Source organism: Aedes aegypti, chromosome 1, assembly GCF_002204515.2.
Source record: "Aedes aegypti strain LVP_AGWG chromosome 1, AaegL5.0 Primary Assembly, whole genome shotgun sequence".
Classification (NCBI taxonomy): domain Eukaryota; kingdom Metazoa; phylum Arthropoda; class Insecta; order Diptera; family Culicidae; genus Aedes; species Aedes aegypti.
In genome coordinates, this window is record NC_035107.1 from 142,725,649 (window position 1) to 142,748,177 (window position 22,529).

Below are 22,529 nucleotides of genomic sequence, written 5' to 3' on the forward strand. Positions count from 1 at the left end.
TCTCTGAAAACAATGTCTGAAAAATATGGTGAAACTTTGCCGAAGACACCATACATCTAAAATTGACGGTTTAGGCGCAATCATTTTTGTCTTCCTAGATATGGCTTTGGGACCAATGTGCAATGCTCACAGAGAGCGAGTACACCTCATGAACAGAAGTGGAAAACGAAACGTTTTAACGAAGAGCTTTTCGTGGAAGCCCTCAGAAGAGAAGAGCAGGTTCTGAACTTGAGATCGGAGGAGTTAACGGCTGCGATGGTACGAGCATGCGACATTGCCATGCCACGGAAGGTCGAGCCGAAATACAGACGTCGTCCGGTATACTGGTGGAATGAGACACTTGGCAACCTCCGCAAAAGATGTCTCCAAGCCAGGAGACGGATGCAAAGAGCCAAAACCGATGGTGAGAGGGAAGAGCGAAGAGTAACATTGAGGGCGGCGAAAGCCGATCTGAAAAGAGAAATTTCGCTGAGCAAGAGAACGTGCTTCAAGGAGTTGTGTCGCGATGCCAATGCAAATCCGTGGGGAGATGCATACAGGGTGGCGATGGCCAAGATCAGTGGTCCAGCCGTACCCGCTGAAACATGCCCAGAGAAGTTGCAGATTATCGTCGACGGGTTGTTCCCACAACACGCGCCAACGGTCTGGCCACCGACACCGTATGGCCAGGAAGGTGAAGAAAGAGCAATCATTACCAATGAGGAGCTCATAGAGGCGGCCAAGAAAATGAAGCCGAAGAAAGCGCCTGGCCCAGATGGTATTCCCAACGTAGCGTTGAAAGCAGCTATCACGGCCAACCCAGATATGTTCCGGACATCACTCCAGATCTGCTTAGATGAGGGACATTTCCCAGCACAGTGGAAAAGGCAAAAACTGGTTCTGTTACCGAAACCGGGTAAGCCCCCCGGTGATCCAGGCTCCTTTCGGCCGATATGTTTGCTCGACACACTCGGAAAGCTGTTGGAGAGGATCATCCTCAATAGACTGATGGCGTTCACTGAGGGAGAGCGTGGACTGTCGGAGTGGCAGTTTGGATTCCGGAAAGGAAGGTCAACGGTAGATGCCATCAAAACAGTGATTGACACTGCCGACAAAGCAAGGACAAAAAAAACGAAGAGGTAACCGTTACTGTGCTGTCGTGACGATAGATGTGAGAAACGCCTTTAACAGTGCAAGCTGGGAAGCCATTGCTGTGGCGTTACATAAAATGAAGGTTCCGGATTATCTGTGCAAGATACTAGGAAGCTACTTCGAAAACCGGGTCTTGAGCTACAGCACTAGCGAAGGACAGAAGTCGAGGTCGGTAAATGCGGGAGTTCCACAGGGCTCTATCCTGGGTCCAACGTTGTGGAATGCTATGTACGACGGAGTGCTGACGCTTAGGCTGCCAACAGGCGTCAAAATCGTTGGATTTGCAGACGACATCACGCTTGTGGTCATTGGTGACTCACTGGAAAGGGTGGAGGTTCTCGCTACAGAAGCAGTGGACGCAGTCGAAAACTGGATGTACGAGAAGAAACTGGTGATAGCCCACCAAAAAACGGAGCTGTTGCTTATCAGCAACCGAAAAGTGGTGCAAAAGGCTGAGATTACAGTGGGAGAACACACCATAGCCTCAAAGCGGGAGCTAAAACACCTCGGCGTAATGATCGACGATCGGCTGAACTTTAACTGCCATGTCGATTACGCGTGCGAGAAAGCAGCGAGGGCAGCCACGGCGCTGTCCAGGATCATGCCGAATAACTCGGCGATTTGCAGCAGTAAGCGGAGGCTATTGTCTAGCGTGGCTACGTCGATCCTGAGGTACGCTAGCCCGGCGTGGGGAACCGCAATGAAGACGAAGAGGAACCGAGTCAAGCTTAGCAGCACGTATAGGCTGATGGCCATGCGGGTAGCGAGTGCCTACCGAACTATATCTTCGGAGGCAGTATGCGTGATTGCCGGAATGGTCCCTATCGGCTACGTTTTGGAAGAGGATAAGGAGTGCTACGAAGCTAGTAGTACTAGAGGAGCCCGGAAGATTGCCCGAGCCGACACGATGGTGAAATGGCAACGCGAGTGGGATACCGCTGAGAAGGGAAGGTGGACTTATCGCCTTATTCCAAATCTGGCGAAATGGGTGAGCAGATCCCATGGAGAAGTCAACTTCCACTTGACGCAGTTCTTGTCAGGTCACGGCTGCTTCAAGAAATATCTGCACAGGTTCGGCCACGCAGAGTCGCCGCTCTGCGCTGAGTGCCCAGTCGTAGAGGAGTCGCCGGAACACGTCATTTTCGAGTGTCCACGTTTTGCTGCGGAACGTAGCGAGATGACAGCGGTCTGCGGGGCTGACGTAACCGTAGACAACGTAGTGGATAGAATGTGTAGCGATGAGGTGATGTGGAACGCGGTGAACATGGCGGTGACGAAAATAATGTCATTGCTTCAGCGGAAGTGGAGGGAGGAGCAAGCAAGTGCGCGCGGCGACAACTCGGGTCGGGTTTCGTAGCCCGGTCGTATACTGCCCGAGCCGCGCACAAATGCTGGAGAGCTAAATGGCTAGATCCACCGCCAGGGACTAGACCGAGCAGAACGCGACGCAGTACTGGTTCTGGGTCGTTGAGGTGCCGGTAAACCGGAAGTCAGTCTCCAACCGGAATCGCCGAACCGACCTCGGCACCCAACCGGTAGGTATGCATGATCGGGGACCGGACCGAGTAGATCGTGGAAAAGCACCGGAAGTTGTAGGCTTCGTGGCCGTGCGGTTAGCGGCGTCAGTCGTTTAGGCATATTGTGCCATGAAGTGTGGGTTCGATTCCCACTCCAGTCGGTAGAAACTTTTCGTCAAACGAAAAATTCATCATTGGACTACTGGGTGTTTCGTGTTGTCCGTTGCCTAATGTTTGTGATTGTCCAGTCTGTGCAGCCTTGAGCTGAAGACGGTGTGAATTGTCTTGCCAAATTGGTCGTCAGGACACCTGTGAACCGGAAGTCATCCACCAACCGGAATCGCAGGATCGACCTTGGCACCTATCCGGGCAGCATCGGTACCGGAAGAACTTCCACCACCGGGGAACTCTTCGTCGGGGTAGGGTAGATTCACCGCCGGGGACTATCCGAGTAGTGCGCGAGAACCTGGAGTGCTAAATGGCACGCGTCCAGCACCGAGAGAACTTCCTTCGTCAGGGAGTTTCTGGCACCCATGGTATTGTGAGCCGAATTAACTGAATATGGCATGTTTAGATCACAAACTAGGAATACTAACAAATTATTAATGGGAGCCGTAGGGCTCAGCATGGCATGGCATTCGCTGAAAGTGAAACAAATTAATAATGGAACTAACAAATTAATGATGGAGCCGAAGGGCTTAATGAAGGGTGCGCGTAGCATGTGTCGCCTCTTCTTCGAAGTAATACCGCAAGGTGGTGCCGGAGAAGAATTCTTTACGGTGACGGTGTACCTAGGAGACTGTTTTTTAGTGGGTAGGCGCCCCATTGCGAATCCCACACAGTGCCAAACCATACACTGTGGCATGAGCATGAACAAATACAGGCCAGTCTTGAGAAGATTTTTTTAACTCCTAGAGATGCATGAAAAAAAAAAAAAAAAAAAAAAACACACACACACACACACACCGGACTTGGTCAACAGGCTGTCATACAGTTTTCGAGCACGGGTTTTAGCTACAGTGTTCTGTTTGAGTGATCGATTTTATTGTCTTTTTTTTTTCCTGCTAAGCAATGGGGGGATAATCTGCTCAACAGATTCCGGACAAAGGTGCGGGAGTGTGGGGTTGGGGACCATTTACTACATGCAAGCAGTAAACAGGACTACACCCCCGACCCACTAAACCATTCCCATTGCCACCGTCTCTCCGGGACCACCAAGAAGGCATTGCTTCGGAGAGGGGCTATTGCACATCGCATCCTCCAGGTTAGCTGCGTAGCCATGCAGCAACGAACATCGATGACACGCTTAGGGGGGTCCACCAAGGTAGCATGCTGGCGCTTTGCCAGCTTCCCAGGTGGTCCTCACCTCCCATTGTCCGCTGAAGGCGGGCAGGGTCGACCACTACGCCCGCGCCCAGCTGCACCGCAGGTATCAAGAACTGATACTGCGGGCTTCGCAATTTGACCTACTGAAGGCTCAGGCCCTATCAGCTAGCATCAGCTGGGATTGCTGACGAAGGAACCTCCACCTGCCCCGAACAACCAGAGGCTCGAATCCAACCCAGTAGGCCGGTGCCACGACAGCAGCGCTACCAGGATGTTCTCCCCGCGGCCATTTTATCGCTGTAAGGGTCGATTTCGACCGTAGGGCACCGGTATGACCTACGTAGCTGACTGCGAACCCTTGGACCACCTGTTGTTTAGCGTCTGCACTAGCCACTCCTTGAGTCCACTCGCCACCTCCTTTGTAGTTCCGAGACGATGTGGGTGATAGCCGATAAAACGGCATTCCAGCCAAAATCGTCTTCACAAATCCTCTGAACCAAATTGACCGGAGTCGTGCCCGACCGCATGTGGCAAACATGCGGTCACGCATCGTGCGGAAACGCAGGCACACGAACAAAACGTGCTCCGCCGTTTCCTCTAAACCTGCACAAACTGGACATTCGGGAGAACCCGCATGACCGAAACGGTGTAGATACTGTCTAAAGCAACCATGGCCCGAAAGGACCTGTGTCAGGTGGAATGTTAGTTCCCCATGGCGCCTATTGACCCAGATATCTAACCTCGGAATCAATATGTGAGTCCACACTCCCTTGGTGGAACTATCCCACGCACGCTGCCATTTGACCATAGAGGCCAGTCTGACAGTCCTGCGTATGCCTCTTGTGCCGCGCCTTTTGAAGCATTCTATGTCTTCCATGATAAGGATACCAATAGGCACCATACCGGTGATGACGCAGAGTGCATCGTACGGTACGGTACGCGCTCGCAACCCTCAGGCACATTAGCCTATAAGTACTCTCTAGCTTGCTTTATTCCAACAAAGAAGTTAAAGGTAGCGTTGACATACTTGTTATCATTTTAAGCATTAGCAGATTCATTCAATTTTTTTTTTCAATCTGGTTGCTACTCAGTGAGTCTCAAAACAAAGTGGTCGAGCGAATTTTTGTAATGCGAGTAGTATTTTGTACAACACCTTTTGTTTCATGTTCTATGCAAAATACCTCGCGATCTAGATTAAATATAGAAAAACCATCTTCGACGAAGTTGTTTAGGAGATCAAGTGCTGACATGCTATGGTAATTTGGTACGGAATTCCGCCACCATGAAACTTTTGTTACAAAGATGACGTCTTCGACAAAGTTGTTCAGTAATTCTAGGACTATCATTGTTTGAGCTAGTTGACCACTAAGAAAGATGGTAGCTTTGGCAAAGATGTATAGAAAGCCTTTGAATCTTTGAATGAGCTAGTTGATTTTAAATATTGCCACCAGGTGACGCCAGTGAGCATGAAACATTTGTTTTGCAAATATCTCAGTAGCGCGAACACCTAGAAATATGGCGTCTAAGGCAAAGTTGTTCAAAAGCTGCCAAAGTTATTTAAGTCTTAAAATTGAAGATTGGCTAACATTGGCAGCCATTGACCCACTGAAAAACTATGGTGAAGACGTCATCTTTCAGGATGACGTGGTGTGGTCAGGATCCTGAGATTTCCGCAAAACAAAAGATTCATACTCACTAGCGCCTCCTGGTGACAAAATCGCAAACTTCTTCTTCTTCTTGCTGGCGTTACGTCCCAACTGGGACAAAGCCTGCTTCTCAGATTAGTGTTCTTATGAGCACTTCCACAGTTATTAACTGAGAGCTTTCTTTGCCGATTGACCATTTTTGCATGTGTATATCGTGTGGCAGGTACGAAGATACTCTATGCAAAGGGAATCGAGAAAATTTCCTTGACGAAAAGATCCTCGACCAGCGGGATTCAAACCCACGATCCTCAGCATGGTCATGCTGAATAGCTGCGCGTTTACCGCTATGGCTATCTGGGCCCCATCGCAATCGCAAACTTCTTGGTTCAAATAATGATAGCCCTTGACGGACTGAACCACTTTGCCGAAGTCACCATCTTTCTATATGGTCAGGTTCCTGAGATATTTGCAGAACAATAGTTTCATGGTCAGTAGCACTACCTGGTGGCAAAATTTTGATTCAAGTAGCTCGAGCAAAGGTACCCATAAGTTACTGAACAACTTTGCCGAAGAAGTCATAATTCTAAATGGACAGGCTCCTGAGATATCTGCATAACAAAAGTAAATGTTTCAAACCCACTAGTGCCACCTAGTAGTCAAATAACGAATTATATGAAATACTATCAGATAGCGCTCTACCTCCAGAACAACGTTACTGAAAACCCCAAGTTTCAAAATTATCTGAATTTTGAGATATAACGATTTCAAACTGTTAGATTTTTCGTTATTATGTTATGATTTTCTATTGCTTAGGTAATCCACTAAAGACACCGGCTCCCTATAGCATATATTAATAAGCCTTCTAGTTATTTTGCTAGTAATTAGTTGCCCCTAAATTAATGAAAACCAAATACATGTTGTTTCATTCTTCAAGAAGATCTCTACCTCAAATAATAAGTTCAACGCTGAGCCCAGATGTTATTGAACAAGTTTCTGCTTTTAAATATTAAGAAGTCCATTTGGATGAGACTCATATCAAGCATATCATTAGCCACTCTCTGGGGTGTTTGAAAATGTTTAGTAGTTTTGTTCCATATAAAATATTATTGAAGTTCCATTACGCGCATATCCATTCGAAATTAAATTACCCTATTATTTCATGGAGTTGCGCATGCAAATCGACGTTAAAGAAACGTCAAATGTTGCAGAATAGGTGCATCAAGATAATTTTGTGGTTACTACTCCTTTATCCTTCAGTTCAGCTTTACTCAAACTTGCCTCACAAAAGTTTGGCAGCAATTGGAATTTGTGAGTTTCAAACTCTTTTACTTTTTCATGATGAAATGAAAAAAAAACTCATCTTAACCTTACCTACTGCAGGAAACATCACAATTTTATAACACCAGGCAAGTCAACAGTCTTCTTCACATAATACTTTCAAAACTGGTAAAATCTCAACGATTTTTATACTTGTATGGAAATCCTCAAATCTTTTCGATTTCAATAACAATAATAATAGTTCTCACATGAGCTGCCCATAACTGCATAACAGTCACATTCGACATTTTTGACAAATTGGAGTTAATACCATGGAGAGTCATCAAATGATAAATACTTTCGATCAACTTTGTTTTTCTATGTATTTATTTGGAAGGCTCAAACGTGCATGACACTTAACGGAGCCGAGAAGTGATATTGTCAAAATATATTATTACAATTAATTAACTGTAAAGTAACTAGCTTTTTCTAGCTGTTTTCTTTGGACGCAACATCTCCGTCGAAACCGATCCTGACGCCGCGAATTGAGCTGGACGTTCATTCACTTCATGTCTATTCTCATGATCCTTAAACATGTTAGCCACTTTCGCCAACTCCGCTATTGCTCTCTCCTGCCTTCCTCGTTTTTGTTGTGCTTCTTCTTGTTCTTTCCTCTGCTGTTCCGATGTGTACTCGATTGTTGGTCCGTCTTCAATAACCTCTTCTTGTATTATTTCCTCCTCGATTATAACCACATTCTCCGAAGCTGGAGCTCCACACTCCACTACTTCAGCGAACGAACCAGAGTGCTTTTCCTTCTGTTTGGGTTTCTTTGGTTTCCGATTTGGACAAGAGGTTTTGTAGTGCCCTTCCTGGTTACATAAGAAACATTTGTCCTTTAGTCCATCATAAAAAAACTCTCACTTTCCAAGTGCCGAGTCCCAGAGATGGCGGGATCTCCTTTTTATGTCTAAATAGACACCTCGAACACCAGTGTATAGGTGATCAAGTCCCAGTCCCTCAGGAAACTTTTCACGAGTAGTATTCCCGACCTTTCCGTATTCCGCAAGAACCGAAACCAGAACGCTATCAGGAACCTCCGGAGGGAGGTCAAACTCTCTGACGTAAGCCACCTTGTTTCCCGCGGTAGACATATGCACGTCCACAGCTCTCCCGTCAGCGTAATAAAATTTGATTAAATCCTCGTTCCGCCTTAACGCTTCCTCCATGGCTTCCCGTGATCTATATTTTACACACACGGATCTCTGCTGTGGAAGTTTATAGACAACTTCCATTTGCATGACGTCCGAATGCACCCGTTTGGCGAATTCCGCAATTTCCGACCATGAGGGCGGCATAGCCCCTGCGGGGAACCGAAACTGAAGAGTGTTAGCATACACTTCCATAGTGGTACCGAACGTTTATAGCCAAATAGCACACACCGAACGAACAAAAGCAGCACCCAACATAAGGCAGCTAGGTACTTGTTTACTTCTGCGACCGAGCGCTCGTTGCTGTTGCGTCCAACGCAGACTAGAGAAGAAAGGTAATTGTTTCGATCAACTTACTAAAAACTATGAGATTGTTCTAGAAAATTCGAAAGAAATACCTAGTTGTTTTGTCACATTGGCAATTGTAACCGCATAACAGTCACATTGAGAATCTACATGAGCCTCATAATTAGGCTTACCAGATGGTATCCTTTGGGAGGACATGTCCTTTCTTTTGACCATGTGTCCTCCCGTCCTCCTTTAGGCTGAAAATGTCCTAGTTTTCAAATTAATCGTATATTCAATTTTATCCCCATTAATTTTCTGATTACTTATTCTCGAGCTTATTGGAAGGAATTCAATTTTGATCAAAGGTTGAGTCATGTCAAGAAAAACTTCAAAGCCAAGACTTAGATTCGAGAGAGATAGATCTTGAGCTATTGCATTAGCATCAATCAACAATCAATCAATGCAAATCACTACCAAATTCTATGAATAATGTTTTTTTTTCTACAAAGTAAAAAAAAATTCTACGGTTTTTTGTATTACAGTTCTTTTTACAGAAAGACGGAACCCAAAGGGATGGTTTAGGGCCAAAATATCGAAAAAAAAACGTCGAGACCCAAAACGTCGACAAAACATCGAAATGGCAAAACATCGGAAGTACAAAACGTCGAAAGCATTAATTTTTCAATACCGATTTGGAAATGTTTTTCAGATAACTTTTTCACATTGTGGTCGATTGGACAATTCTTCTGGAAGAAAATCATTCTTCTCGTTTTCTTACAATTTTCTCCTTTCGACGTTTTGTCCCTTCGACGTTTTGTTCTTTCGGTGTTTTGGCATTCGACGTTTTGTCTTTCGACTTTTTGTCACCCAACCCAGAGTCGAGTATGAAAAGTATTTTTGGTTTCTTTTGAAGGTAACATTTCATTAGTCTTTAAAATTCTTCTTAAACTCTTATTTGTTATCTTGCTGTACATGTTTAGTCAACAACGTTCCTTTTTATGCTATCTAGGGTTGAGATGCTTTTGGAGTTTCAATAAATTTTTTTTTCACTTGCAATGAATGTATTTTAGTTATCTTATGTTGGGGTAAAGTTATCAACTAAGCTTAGGCCCTCTCTTGTATCTTAGGAAAAGTGATATGAAAAAACGAGACATTCAGGTCCATTCATTTACTTTTATTCAACAAAGAACTGAAAGAGATAAAAATCCGTTTTAGATGATTCCTATGGAATTTTTCTTCAAGGAGCAACAATATAAATTTTTGCTCTGGTGTGACAAATTTTTGAAATGTCCTCCTTTGTCAAAGCCAGTAAAGCAATATGTCCTCCTTTCTGAAATATTCTTCTGGTAAGCCTACTCATAATGTAGTAGCAACGAAATTTCTATCAGAATTTTTTTTCTGACTATTCACCAAATACGCGATATGAGTTGTACAAAATTTCAGCCTCAAATAAGCTCTTTTGAATTCTTAATGATTTTTTGAAATTTTAGATTCCTTCCATACTGCAGTAAAATGCTTACTTGGTATCCCATTTACTCAATGCCTACTTTTGTCGAATGTTACAAATATACAGTTATGGGCAGCTGAAGTGTTGTACTAAAACTCTTTACTTTTGTATTTTTATTATATCGTTGAGTAAGTTGTGGGTCCTGCTCTATCAAAGTTATCGGCATTATCTAGGATACCCCGATTTACGGTACCTCAGACATGTACAGTACTGGCACGCTTTGGTCGTTCTTTTGTCCATACAAAATGGTATGGTTTGGGAGCTTGGATCTCGGCTTCTTGGAGTCCAATTTATTTGAAAATTTAATCACATCTCTTCAAATAACACAGCGTAACAAAAATGACGTGTCTCAAGGATCAAATTATGTGTCTCTAATAAATTTGGAGCTGCTGAATCTGATGCAGCTCCAGCACGTCACAATTTGTATAAAACACGCAAAGTTGTATAAAACATTGGTTTCATTGATATTTACATAAAATTTAAACAATGATTCATCAAAAATTGTTGTGATCTGATCCACCAAGCATGCAAAACAGGACTTTACCTTTCATTTTAGATATAATTTGGTTGAAATCGCACGATTAAATTGATTTTTAAACATGCTTGCAGTCTTCATACAAAATTCTTCGTTTCCCTTACAAAAAATAACTTTTGAGCATCGGAAGTATTTTAAACTTTATTGATAAGTATTGTTCTATACATGAAGTTTGAGCTCTGAGGAAAATTAAATATAAATTGCTATACTAGCTGACAAACTTGCATGCAAGTTGGCTGAAATAGTCAAATTTAGCATTTTTAACAGTCAATATTTCAAAAACTAGACGTGCTATGAAATTTCTGAAGATGGCAATGAATTCAGCAACTCTTAATTAAGTAAATAACGATATTTTGGTGCTTGAGACAAAACAGTGTGCCGCAGTGTACACTGAGCTGAAAATTTGAAACTTTTCATAAACAAACTTTTAAGATTTAAAAAATCTTTTAATTAAAAATAGTTTTATATGAAAATATTCAGCGCAAAATGTTTTTCTGCAAAACTGTGCAGTATTATAAAACATACTAGTTTATAGAACAATACATTTCAGTGAGACATATTCTTTCAAAAATATTTACCAAATGAGTTTGCCATTTTTCACAAAATTAGAGAGTTTCAATAATTTAAAAATTGGTGATTCTAATATTGTGATTTTTTTAGTTAGGTGGAATTCATGTTATTTCCTAGCTGTGATAAAAGTTTCAGATCAATCCAACCACTGGAAGCCGAGATCCAGATCTCCAAACTAGAGCATTTTGTATGAAAATCGACCAATCCGTACTACATTCTGTCCAGTACTGTAGAGTAAGGTGGGGCAAAAGTTCGACCTTAGTTGTATAATCAAAGTTTCCAGGAAAACAATAGCAGTTAAAACAAAACAAATACCATACAGTAAACCTTCAACATATTGGCTATAATTTTGCTGAACAAACATGTGTCAAAATATTTACTCATTTTTAGTTATAATAGTTTCAAAATTGATTGTCTTATTCGAACTTTTGCCCCACCGGTGGGGCAAGAGTTCGAATCTAGTGTGGGGCAAAAGTTCGCTGGCTAAAACACAAAATGTCGATCCTTTTGTGACAGGCATACCTTACACCAGCCGTAAACTTAAGTTTAACGAAAAATACACACTAAATTTTCATCAAAAAATTGCCCAAAACCGAGTTAATTGTAATATACTCAAAAATAGTAGTTTTTCGCAAAACTAAGTGGAAATGTAAAATTTTGGTGACAGTTTTCACACGATCAGACAAATGTAACTGGATTTGAAGATAATATGTGGATTTTAGGCAATTTGCAAATTTTTCCGTGGTTTTATACATGGGTCGAACTTTTGCCCAGGCTTTAGGCTGAAAATGTCCTAGTTTTCAAATTAATCGTATATTCAATTTTATCCCCATTAATTTTCTGATTACTTATTCTCGAGCTTATTGGAAGGAATTCAATTTTGATCAAAGGTTGAGTCATGTCAAGAAAAACTTCAAAGCCAAGACTTAGATTCGAGAGAGATAGATCTTGAGCTATTGCATTAGCATCAATCAACAATCAATCAATGCAAATCACTACCAAATTCTATGAATAATGTTTTTTTTTTCTACAAAGTAAAAAAATTCTAGGCATTTTAGGCAATTTGCAAATTTTTCCGTGGTTTTATACATAGGTCGAACTTTTGCCCCGCTGATTCGAACTTTTGCCCCACTATGGGCCAAAAATTGTTTTCAAGCATTTATGCAAAAACTAATACACCTCAAAGCAACCTTATGATAGGCCTAGAAACGCCCTTACATAAAATATTGAAAAAGATTTTATCTTCAATTGGTTCCATGCAACGAAAGTTTGTCCAAAAATTATAATATTCACGTCGAAAAACAACAAATAGCCATAACTTTTCCAAATCTCAATCGATTTTTATGATATTTGGAGTGAAAGTCTCTTACTTGAATAGCATTCGAACCACCATGACATTTAAAAGATTTGTTTTAAATTGAGCTAGAAATCTTAAAAAGAAACTCTTACCCCACTCGAACTTTTGCCCCACTTTACTCTATGTATGTAGCTATATGAAATATATTCTCATTCGAAAGTGGTAACATTTGAGTGAGTCGCCTAGGATTCGCTACAAAAATTGGATTATTTTTCCCATCCCTTAGTGCCCTCCTTAGGAGGAATGAAAATTTTAATAATTGCTCAATCAAATCATGAAATTTAATGTGCCACATGAATGCTTTCTACAAAATTTCAAATATCATCAATGGGCTCGTCAAAACATTGAACTTCAGATATTCTCAAGTTTTTTTTTCAAATTCATAAAGCAGATTATCATCTATGTGTCAAATAATGGCATCGAATGAGACGTCTGCGCCGACTTTTCGATAAGGAAAGCGGAAATTTATTCAATCCAATCCGTCCACTTGAATGCCGCCAATGATAAGACTGATTTCCTCGTAAAACCCAAGTACCGTAAAAATGTCGCCATAATCTCTCTGATTGTGAATAATACCAATAGGTCTCGAATGTTATCGATTCGCGTGCCACTTGAAGTACTCTTGTGAATCTAAAATCTGTACCTGCCCTTTTTCAGCATTTCGACGGCATATCCGTGCTTCTGAGCCCATTAGCAGCACGCTGATAAGATGAGACGGGAGCAGTTGCAAGCCTTCGTCAAGGAGAACCTGCTGACGTTTTTGACTATCGGTGGAGTCATCGTTGGCATAGTGCTTGGAATTGGTCTCAGGGAAGTGCCCGCGGAAGGTGAAAAATGGACCGCAAGAGATGTAGCCTACATCAACTTTGTAGGAGATATCTTCCTCCGGATGCTGAAAGCACTGATCCTGCCTCTTATTGTTACATCCCTCATCGCTGCTGTCGGTTCCCTAGATTTGTCGCTTTCGGGAAAAATCGGAGGTCGAGCTGTCCTGTACTACGTGATAACAACGGTAATGGCAGTTATTTTGGGAATTGTACTCGTCGTAACCATTCAACCGGGCAAAGGAGCCGAAGAGACCAGTGGCGCTGTAAAAGGGGAAGTACGAAACGTTACAACAGCTGACACTTTGCTGGACTTGGTACGAAACATGTTTCCACCGAACCTGGTCCAAGCTTGCCTACAGCAATATCAAACTGTTCTGACACCTCCCAAAAGTAACCCGGTGGAAACAGATCTGATCCTTTGGTCTGTTGGCGGTAAATTTGTCGATGGAATGAACATCATTGGTCTGGTGGTGGCATCTATTGTATTCGGAATAGCACTTGGGGCACTGAAAGAAGATGTTCAGCTAGTACTGAAGTTCTTTCAACAGTTGTCACATACCATCATGAAAGTTACAGGATGGGTTATATGGTAAGTTATGAAACTTTACAAGAATCTTATTGTAGTGTAACTGTGAAATTGATTATTTTTAGGTTGTCGCCCATCGGAGTGTTGTTTTTGATTACTGCCAAACTGTTGGAAATGGAAGATCTAGGAGCCGTCTTCGGTAAACTAGGTCTATACTTTGCCGTAGTTGCTGGTGGAATTGTATTCCACGGATTCGTCATTCTTCCGCTGTTGTTCTTCCTGTTCACTCGTAAAAATCCAGTCAAATTTGTAGCAAACATGGGTCAAGCGATTGCCACCGCCTTCGGAACCTCGTCAAGTTCGGCGACCTTGCCAGTGACTATGCAATGCCTCGAAGACAAAAATCACATCGATCCACGTGTGTCCCGATTTGTGCTACCGATTGGCGCCACTATCAATATGGACGGCACTGCCTTGTACGAAGCTGTGGCCGCCATTTTCATTGCTCAACTCAGAGGTAGGTACACACCAAACATGAAAGCGGTATAATACAAAGGGTCACTGGCGTAAACAACGTAATTCGCGATATTGTTGGTGCGATAAAAAGTTAGAAACGGTTTCTCACCGAAGTTGAATTTTGCTTAAAATCTATGCGAGATACCTAAACTAAGGAAGTGGTGCATTCGATTCGCGTCCGGATGCAGTCTAATGCGCCCTACTTCCGAGATAGAATATCTCGCATAGATTCCGAGAAAAAAAAACAAATTCGGCGAATAGCATATGGTTGATAGATGGTCTTATTTGCTTCAGCTGTTGGCTTACACTTTAATTTTCAAATGCCTGCCATAATTTTCCGTAGATTCCAAATTGCGTGCTGCTTAATATTCACAAATTGTTGCTGTGTATACGGTTACTTGGGATATTCATCGATTTCAAAGCGGTCTATGATACCATCGACCGCGAAGAGCTTCATCTGTTTGCTGACGACGTGGACATTGTCGGAAGAATGTTCCAGGTGGTTTTTGAACAGTATACTAGGCTGAAACGTAATTCTCATTGTCTCATACTGCCTCATACTCCCTGAAGTCTCTCTCCCCAAAGAAATACCGTAAGGTGGTTCCGGGGAGAAAATGTTCTGTGGCCAAGGTTAATGTCTGTGCATTCTATACACCATTTAACGTTCAACGCTCCGTCATCGTAATCATCGTCATCATCGAAACTTCAAAAGCAGTTTTTTCGTCCAAAACTAAAAATTAGTCGATGAAAATGTGTTCACTGTGTTTCGATTGGAGAATAGATTACAGTGAACATATTTTCCTGTTAATTTCCTTGATTTTGAACGAAAAAACTGCTTTTAAAAATTCCGAAACCAATGACGGATCCTGCCCCCTTAAGCAATTCAGCGAGAATTGCTCACCTACACTGCCCATATTTGCATAGTCGACGTAAGCGCCACTTAGGTCAAAATGCATTTTTTCATTGATATGCATGCTTTACATAATAATACCACAGACAAACAGACGTAACACTCGAATTATTTTCATCGTACGGCAGAATAGCGCTCAATTCTAATATTTGGTAGTTGGCCGACGCTCGCATCACTTTTGTTCGAGTTTGACGTTTGCACACTACTGCCACCTAGTTCGCGGTTGGCCAAACACAGTGGTTTTAGCATTGGGCGTTAATGTTCGCCAGACTGCATGCTTTACATAATAATACCACAGACAAACAGACGTAACACTCGAATTATTTTCATCGTACAGCAGAATAGCGCTCAATTCTAATATTTGGTAGTTGGCCGACGCTCGCATCACTTTTGTTCGAGTTTGACGTTTGCACACTACTGCCACCTAGTGCGCGGTTGGCCAAACACAGTGGTTTTAGCATTGGGCGTTAATGTTCGCGAGACTAAGTTTTGAATTGATAATTGTTCTAGCAGTTACGTCTGTTTGTCTGTGATAATACAGTACTTGGACATGTAAACAGCGATTATTTGTTCTAAAATATTTGAACTATAATAATGGATTGACATGAGCATGTACACCAACTTATCCGAAGAAACACCAAATTTTCAGAGTGTTTATTCGGATAGTTTAGCGTATAAACCAGGTTGCTATAAGGCTATCGCACCCTTCTCTTTCCAGCAACAAGATCCAATGGGATTTTTTGTTTGTTGTTTTCATACGGAAACGGTTTTGGTATGAAAACAATCAATAAGCGTGCGTGTGCATGAAAGAGAAAGGTGATTAAACGTCAGATTGCCTTATGAAAGTGACCTAGTGTTTACGTTAAGGCTCAAGAATCCATCATTCAATAACAGACAAACAGACGTCACACTCTCATCGATGTCCATCGACACACTTTTTAACGATCGATTCGAATATATGGTAGGTGGTCAATCGACCACTCGCAGCGCTCGCGTCGTTTTTGTTCATGTGTGACGTTTACACACTACCGCCACCTGTTGATCCATCGGCCAACTACAGTGGTTTTAGTATTGGGCGTACATGGTTTTGCGACTACGATTTTGATCGCGATTTGTTCTAAGTGTTACGTCTGTTTCTCTGTGATTCAATCATCAGCAATCTTCAAAAATGAAAAACCAGTTTTTTTGTTCGAATTTAAAGAATTCCGCATAAAAATCCTTACAGACAGCAAGTGCAATGCAATGATAGATTTTCATGAACATTGCTGCAATTTTGACTAAAAATAAACTGGTTTTGAAAATTTGTAAAACGATGATGGTTATTTTCCTCTTATATAACTCCCTCGAAATTCCCTTGGGAACCCCTGGAAGCTACAGTGGCTTCCAACCACTCCCGGGTAACTATAGCTTAGTAACATGAGACCTCTGAACTCAAGGGTGGAGGGCGGCTGTCAACTGGGAGTAAAATTGAAAAGCCGCCAACCTAAGTCCAGAACCAGTTTTAAGGCTTAACGCGGAAAAGTAAAAATCATTCTTCACAAAATTACAGGTAATCAATGCGCTTGAAAGAAATTGTTTGCAAGCAGTTATTTGCTACGTGCTACTGCAGTGCGCTGTTGGCAATTTAATCAGAAAATTCTGCTAAATTCCCAAAAAAAGATGTTTGCGAGAAAATTGCCATCTTGACTTCCGAGCCGCCGTGGGTTGACTGTTCCTAAAACGGATACGAGGTCCTAGTAAAAGGAATTTGGTGATTTACCGTCAGGGTGGTCATATGCCATTGCTGGACCTATTTACCTGAACGGAGGCAATTCCCTTGTCCAACACCCTGATAAAGGGGGGGGGTTATCAATTATACTGCACTTCACCATCACTGGTCGTAACACATGGACGCCTGATATTACTCTACCCAATAGCCTATTTTTAGAAGATGGCAGTGCCCAGTGTGCGACTATTGGGCGATTTATCGAAAACCCCTCCAGAAACGTAGTAGGTTTTGGGTTATTGTTATAGCCACCTTGAATTCTTATGGCTATCCTATTTTGTACCATACCTTATTTGTAAACACACTTTGACTCCCCTACTTATGTTTACCAACTGAACTGAATAAAACCATTGTATAAGAGAGTACGAATAGTAGAGAACGTGTTTTTGCTTTCGTGGTAAGAATTTGCCGTCCGAATTGCTAGCGGATTGTGCTTCGCCCGTGATCTACAACAATTGGCCGACGAGGATGGCCACTACGGCGGAATCCAGAAGCGAAAGTTCCGGATCTACCGATGCAGGTGCGGAATTGGCTGCCGGTGCCGGCGGTGTTGCAGGAGCAGGAGGTGCTGCAGGAGCCGCCATTGCTGGTTTTCCATTTGCTGGTATGCAGTCTTCATTCACCATCGACCCGTTCGACCGTCATAAAATGAAATGGTCGCGATGGGTAGAGCGGCTGGAGGGGGCGTTCAATTTGTTTGGGGTGCAGCCGAATTCCAGATTGTTTTTCCTACTTCACTTCATGGGCGGCGAAACGTACGACATTCTCTGTGACAAATTGGCACCCGATAAACCTCAACAACGTACGTATACTGACATTGTTGCTGCGCTAGAGAACCATTTCAACACGGAGCCACTTGAAATTCTGGAAAACTTCAGATTTAAGTGCCGAAGACAAGGGGATGATCGCCCAGATGAGTCCATCGACGAATATTTGATAGCTCTTCGGAAGCTAGCTATCACGTGCAAGTTTGGTGACTACCTGCACACCGCATTACGTAACCAATTCGTTTTTGGGCTCAAGGATCGAACCATCCAGTCTCGATTGTTGGAAGTACGTGACCTGACTTTGACTCGTGCTCGTGACATGGCAGTTTCCATGGAACTTTCGTCCAAGGGTGGAAGAGAGATGCAATCCAGGCAGGAAAGACCAGAGCTCAACCTGGTGGATCGATCGAGGAGCAGTGGAACCAAGGTACAGGTAAAGGGTGCAAATAAAAATAAAACGAATAAAGAATCATTGAGTGCGGGAAAGAAGGGTGAATGCTACAGATGTGGTAGCTCTACACATTTTGCAAATAAATGTCCACATATCCACACTGTCTGCCACTTTTGTAATGTGGCTGGACACCTACAAAGAGTGTGCCTAAAAGCGAAGAAAGGGAAGACTACAAAATCTGCTGCACATTTGCTGGAGGAAGGTTCCACGACGGGTTCGAACGAGAACGAGGTCGTCACGTTGGAAGAATTGTGCAAACTGGATGCAACTTCTGACGTCCACAGTCCCAAATTCTGGTTGGATGTCAAGGTTAATGGAAAGGAGATACGGTTCGAGATCGATACGGGTGCTCCTGTTTCCATTATGAACGTGGAGGATCAACAGAAGTTTTTCGCCGGGAAGAAGCTACACCCACCGGATATGGAGCTGGTTAGTTTCTGTAATACGAATATCGGTATCGAAGGTATGCTGAATGTTGCCGTTGAATACGGAACCGAACGGGTGTCCCTTCCTCTGTATGTTACCAGTATGAGGAAACACCCACTGCTAGGCCGTCAATGGATGCGAAGTTTGCGGATTGATCTCAACGAAGTTGCCTATTCGGAAGTGCATACGCTTACTGCTGCTGCTCCCACTCCGGAGAATGTTTCTGTTGGACAACCGGAGGTTTCTACTACTGAAGTCAGAGCATTGGTCCGAAGGTACGCAAATCTCTACGACGATTCCATCGGGAAGATTAGGGGTTTGTCTGCGAAGCTACGTTTGAAATCAAATACTAATCCAGTATACATCAAGGCACGACCAGTACCATTTTCTCTTCGTGGAGCTGTTGAACAAGAACTAGACAAGCTAGTTAAGGATGGTGTCCTGGAGAAGGTCAACCATAGTGCGTGGGCCACGCCCATAGTACCCGTGATGAAGAGCAACAATCGGGTGAGGCTATGCGGCGATTATAAAATTACAGTTAACCCTAATCTGATCATTGATGAACATCCGCTACCTACGATGGAGGAACTGTTTGCTAACGTTGCTGGAGGGGACAAGTTTTCGAAAATTGACTTGACTCAAGCCTACCTACAGCTTGAAGTCGAGGAAGAGGATCGAGAGGTGTTAACCTTAAGCACGCATAAGGGCCTCTACCGACCAACGCGATTGATGTACGGGGTTGCGTCCGCACCAGCAATATGGCAAAGATTGATGGAGGAGATCTTGAGCGGAATACCGGGCGTAACTGTATTTCTTGATGACATTCGTGTTACGGGGCCGAATGATCACGAACATCTGCGTAGGCTGACAGAGGTACTCAAGCGTCTCAATGCCTACAATATGCGAATCAACATTGAAAAATGTCAGTTCTTCACCAACGAAATAGAATATTGCGGATACCGAATTGACAAAACTGGTATTCATAAGGTCCGTTCAAAGGTTGAAGCTATTCACCATATGCCGACACCTGAGAGCAAGGACCAGGTTCGCTCATTCGTTGGGCTAGTAAATTACTACGGGAGGTTCTTTCCTAACCTCAGTACGACGCTGTACCCGTTAAACAACCTACTTAAGAATTCTGTTCCATTCGTTTGGACAAAACAGTGCCAAGCGGCGTTCGATAGCGTTAAGAAGGAGATGCAATCGGACAGATTTCTAGTCCATTACAACCCTTCACTACCGTTGATACTGGCAACAGATGCGTCACCATACGGGGTTGGCGCTGTGCTCAGCCACGTTTACCCTGATGGCTCAGAACGGCCAATATCGTATGCATCTCAGACATTGAATGCAACGCAACAGGCGTATAAACAGGTTGACCGCGAGGCCTACGCGATAATTTTCGGAATCCGACGATTCTATCAATACCTGTACGGAAGGCGGTTCATTCTTGTGACGGACAATGAACCACTCAAGCAAATTCTATCGGACACGAAGGGTCTTCCGAAAATGTCAGCGCTAAGAATGCAACACTATGCGATATTCTTGCAATCGTTCGACTACAGTATCAAATTCAGACCGACGAAACAACACGCAAATGCTGATGCTTTTTCGCGACTGCCGCTGAAGACCAAAGCACCTGACAACGTTATCGAGGAGACCGATATGTTGGAGGTTAACATGATCGAAACGCTACCATTAACAGTAGGAGAGCTCGCAAAGGCTACTGCTGCGGATCACACCGTAAAACCATTACTGGAAGGTTTGCGTAGTGGAAGAACTGTAGAACCAAGTCATCGCTTTGGAGTAGATCAGTCAGAATTCTCCTTGCAGAAAGGCTGTATTCTACGTGGAATCAGGGTCTACATTCCACCGATTCTTCGAGAAAAAGTTCTCAGCGAATTGCACTCGACACATTTTGGAATGACAAGACTGAAGACGCTGGCCCGTGGATACGTTTGGTGGCAAAGTATTGATAGTCAGATTGAAGAGATGGTGAGAAATTGCAGCCACTGCCAATCCATGAGAGCTGAACCAGCAAAAGCGCCAACACACTGTTGGGAACAACCAGCGAAGCCGTTTGAACGAATTCACGTGGACTTCGCTGGGCCGTTCATGCAAAGTTATTTTATTGTGTTGGTAGACGCCTATACAAAGTGGCCTGTGGTGAAAATACTAAACAACATCACTACAGCGACTACAATACAAGTCTGCCGGGAGTACTTTGCAACTTATGGGATTTCTTCGGTCTTAGTGTCGGATCACGGAGTCCAGTTTACTTCCGACGCTTTTCAAGATTTTCTTCGCAAGAACGGTGTTTACCATAAGATGGGAGCGCCATACCACCCATCTACAAATGGATTAGCGGAAAGGTTCATTGGGACTTTCAAGGCTAAACTCAAAAGTTTGAAGTGTGACAAGTCGATGTTGCATGCTAAATTGTGCAACATTCTGCTCACATACAGGAATACAATCCACCCAGCAACTGGAAAATCTCCGGCCTTAATGGTGTATAATCGTTCGCTGCGGTCTCGCTTAGACTTAATGATTCCCAATTCCAAAGATGCTGTGAAGGATGTCCAAGGAAAAACCCGAGACATTGCGGAGGGGGCGAGAGTTGCGGCTAGAGACTACATTGATAGTGACAGATGGAAATACGGAGTTGTTGCTGAAAAACTCGGTAAGCTGCACTACTACGTGAAGCTTGATGATGGCAGAACATGGAAAAGGCACATCGATCAGCTCAGAGAAGTTGGTTCTAGTTTGGAAACCACTAGAACACTGTTACTGCGTGAATCACCTAATATTCCAGCTGTTGTATCGCAACAAGCAATGGATAGTGATGCGAACATTACACGCCCGAACATCAGTGCAGATAACATCTCTTCAAACGGTTCGGTGGTGCAACCGGAATTCCCTCGACAACCGATAGCTGATGCATCGTCTGTAGGAGTCAACAATGCGAAACAACCGGGTTCAGTGGATCAGGATTCAACACTCTCCATTCCACCGGTTGTGAAAGACTACCGACAGTCACCAAGGAGATCCGGCAGGGTAACACGGCCGCCAACAAGACTTGACCTATGAATTGCATTAATTAAGGGGGGAAGAGATGTTATAGCCACCTTGAATTCTTATGGCTATCCTATTTTGTACCATACCTTATTTGTAAACACACTTTGACTCCCCTACTTATGTTTACCAACTGAACTGAATAAAACCATTGTATAAGAGAGTACGAATAGTAGAGAACGTGTTTTTGCTTTCGTGGTAAGAATTTGCCGTCCGAATTGCTAGCGGATTGTGCTTCGCCCGTGATCTACAACAGTTATAGTGGTACGAATTCTCGCTAAAGTGTGACCTACTGTGTTTTATAATTAAAAACGTGAATTGTCACAAACACATAAACTCATACAAACACGAAAATCTAAAAATTGGAACCAACCGGTTTCATTTAATTCATCCATATAATCGTTCATAAAACTCACTGATTCTTAATATAAAACAACGTATGCGTTTGCAGATGATAAAAGTAAGAAATTAGTCAAAATGTCTCAACCAGTCAATTTCTGAATTTCTAACTTTAGAAAATGTACAGATTATTTAAGTGAGTATTCATGACAGGTTACAATCGAGAATCATACCTAAATGTTTGAAACAATCAACTTCAACAATCTCCTCGTTCTTAAACGTGATCCCTGTATGCTTCGAGAGAATACTTAGTGCGTGGTCCTCTAATTATCATAAATTTAGTTTTCGTAACATTAAGTAAGAGCAGATTGTTTTCTAGGTATTCACTTACAATAAGAAGATCCTCCTTCATTTTATTAACAATTTCTTGAGGAGTCCGCCCAGTATAAGAGAGAACTGTATCATCAGCAAATAGTCTAACAACACCGTTAAGCCGTAAGTTACACAGATCGTTCACTACTCCGACATCCATTAACAATGACAGCTTGTTTCCTACTCTGCAATAACTCCTTAGCAAGTTGCTAG

At 43.0% G+C, this 22,529-nt stretch overlaps 1 protein-coding gene across 4 annotated transcripts in view; it reads left to right on the forward strand.

The window, feature by feature from the left end:
- LOC5577252 (excitatory amino acid transporter 1) overlaps nt 1–22,529 on the forward strand; it is a 66,658-nt gene that overhangs the window by 42,172 nt on the left and 1,957 nt on the right. For all 4 annotated transcript variants that reach the window (XM_021849250.1, XM_001656303.2, XM_021849254.1 and 1 more), the window contains exons 2-3: nt 13,003–13,761; nt 13,824–14,215. In XM_021849250.1, coding sequence (XP_021704942.1) covers nt 13,055–13,761; nt 13,824–14,215 — 1,099 coding nt within the window. In that variant the 5' untranslated portion in view covers nt 13,003–13,054. The remainder of the gene's footprint in view (nt 1–13,002; nt 13,762–13,823; nt 14,216–22,529) is intronic.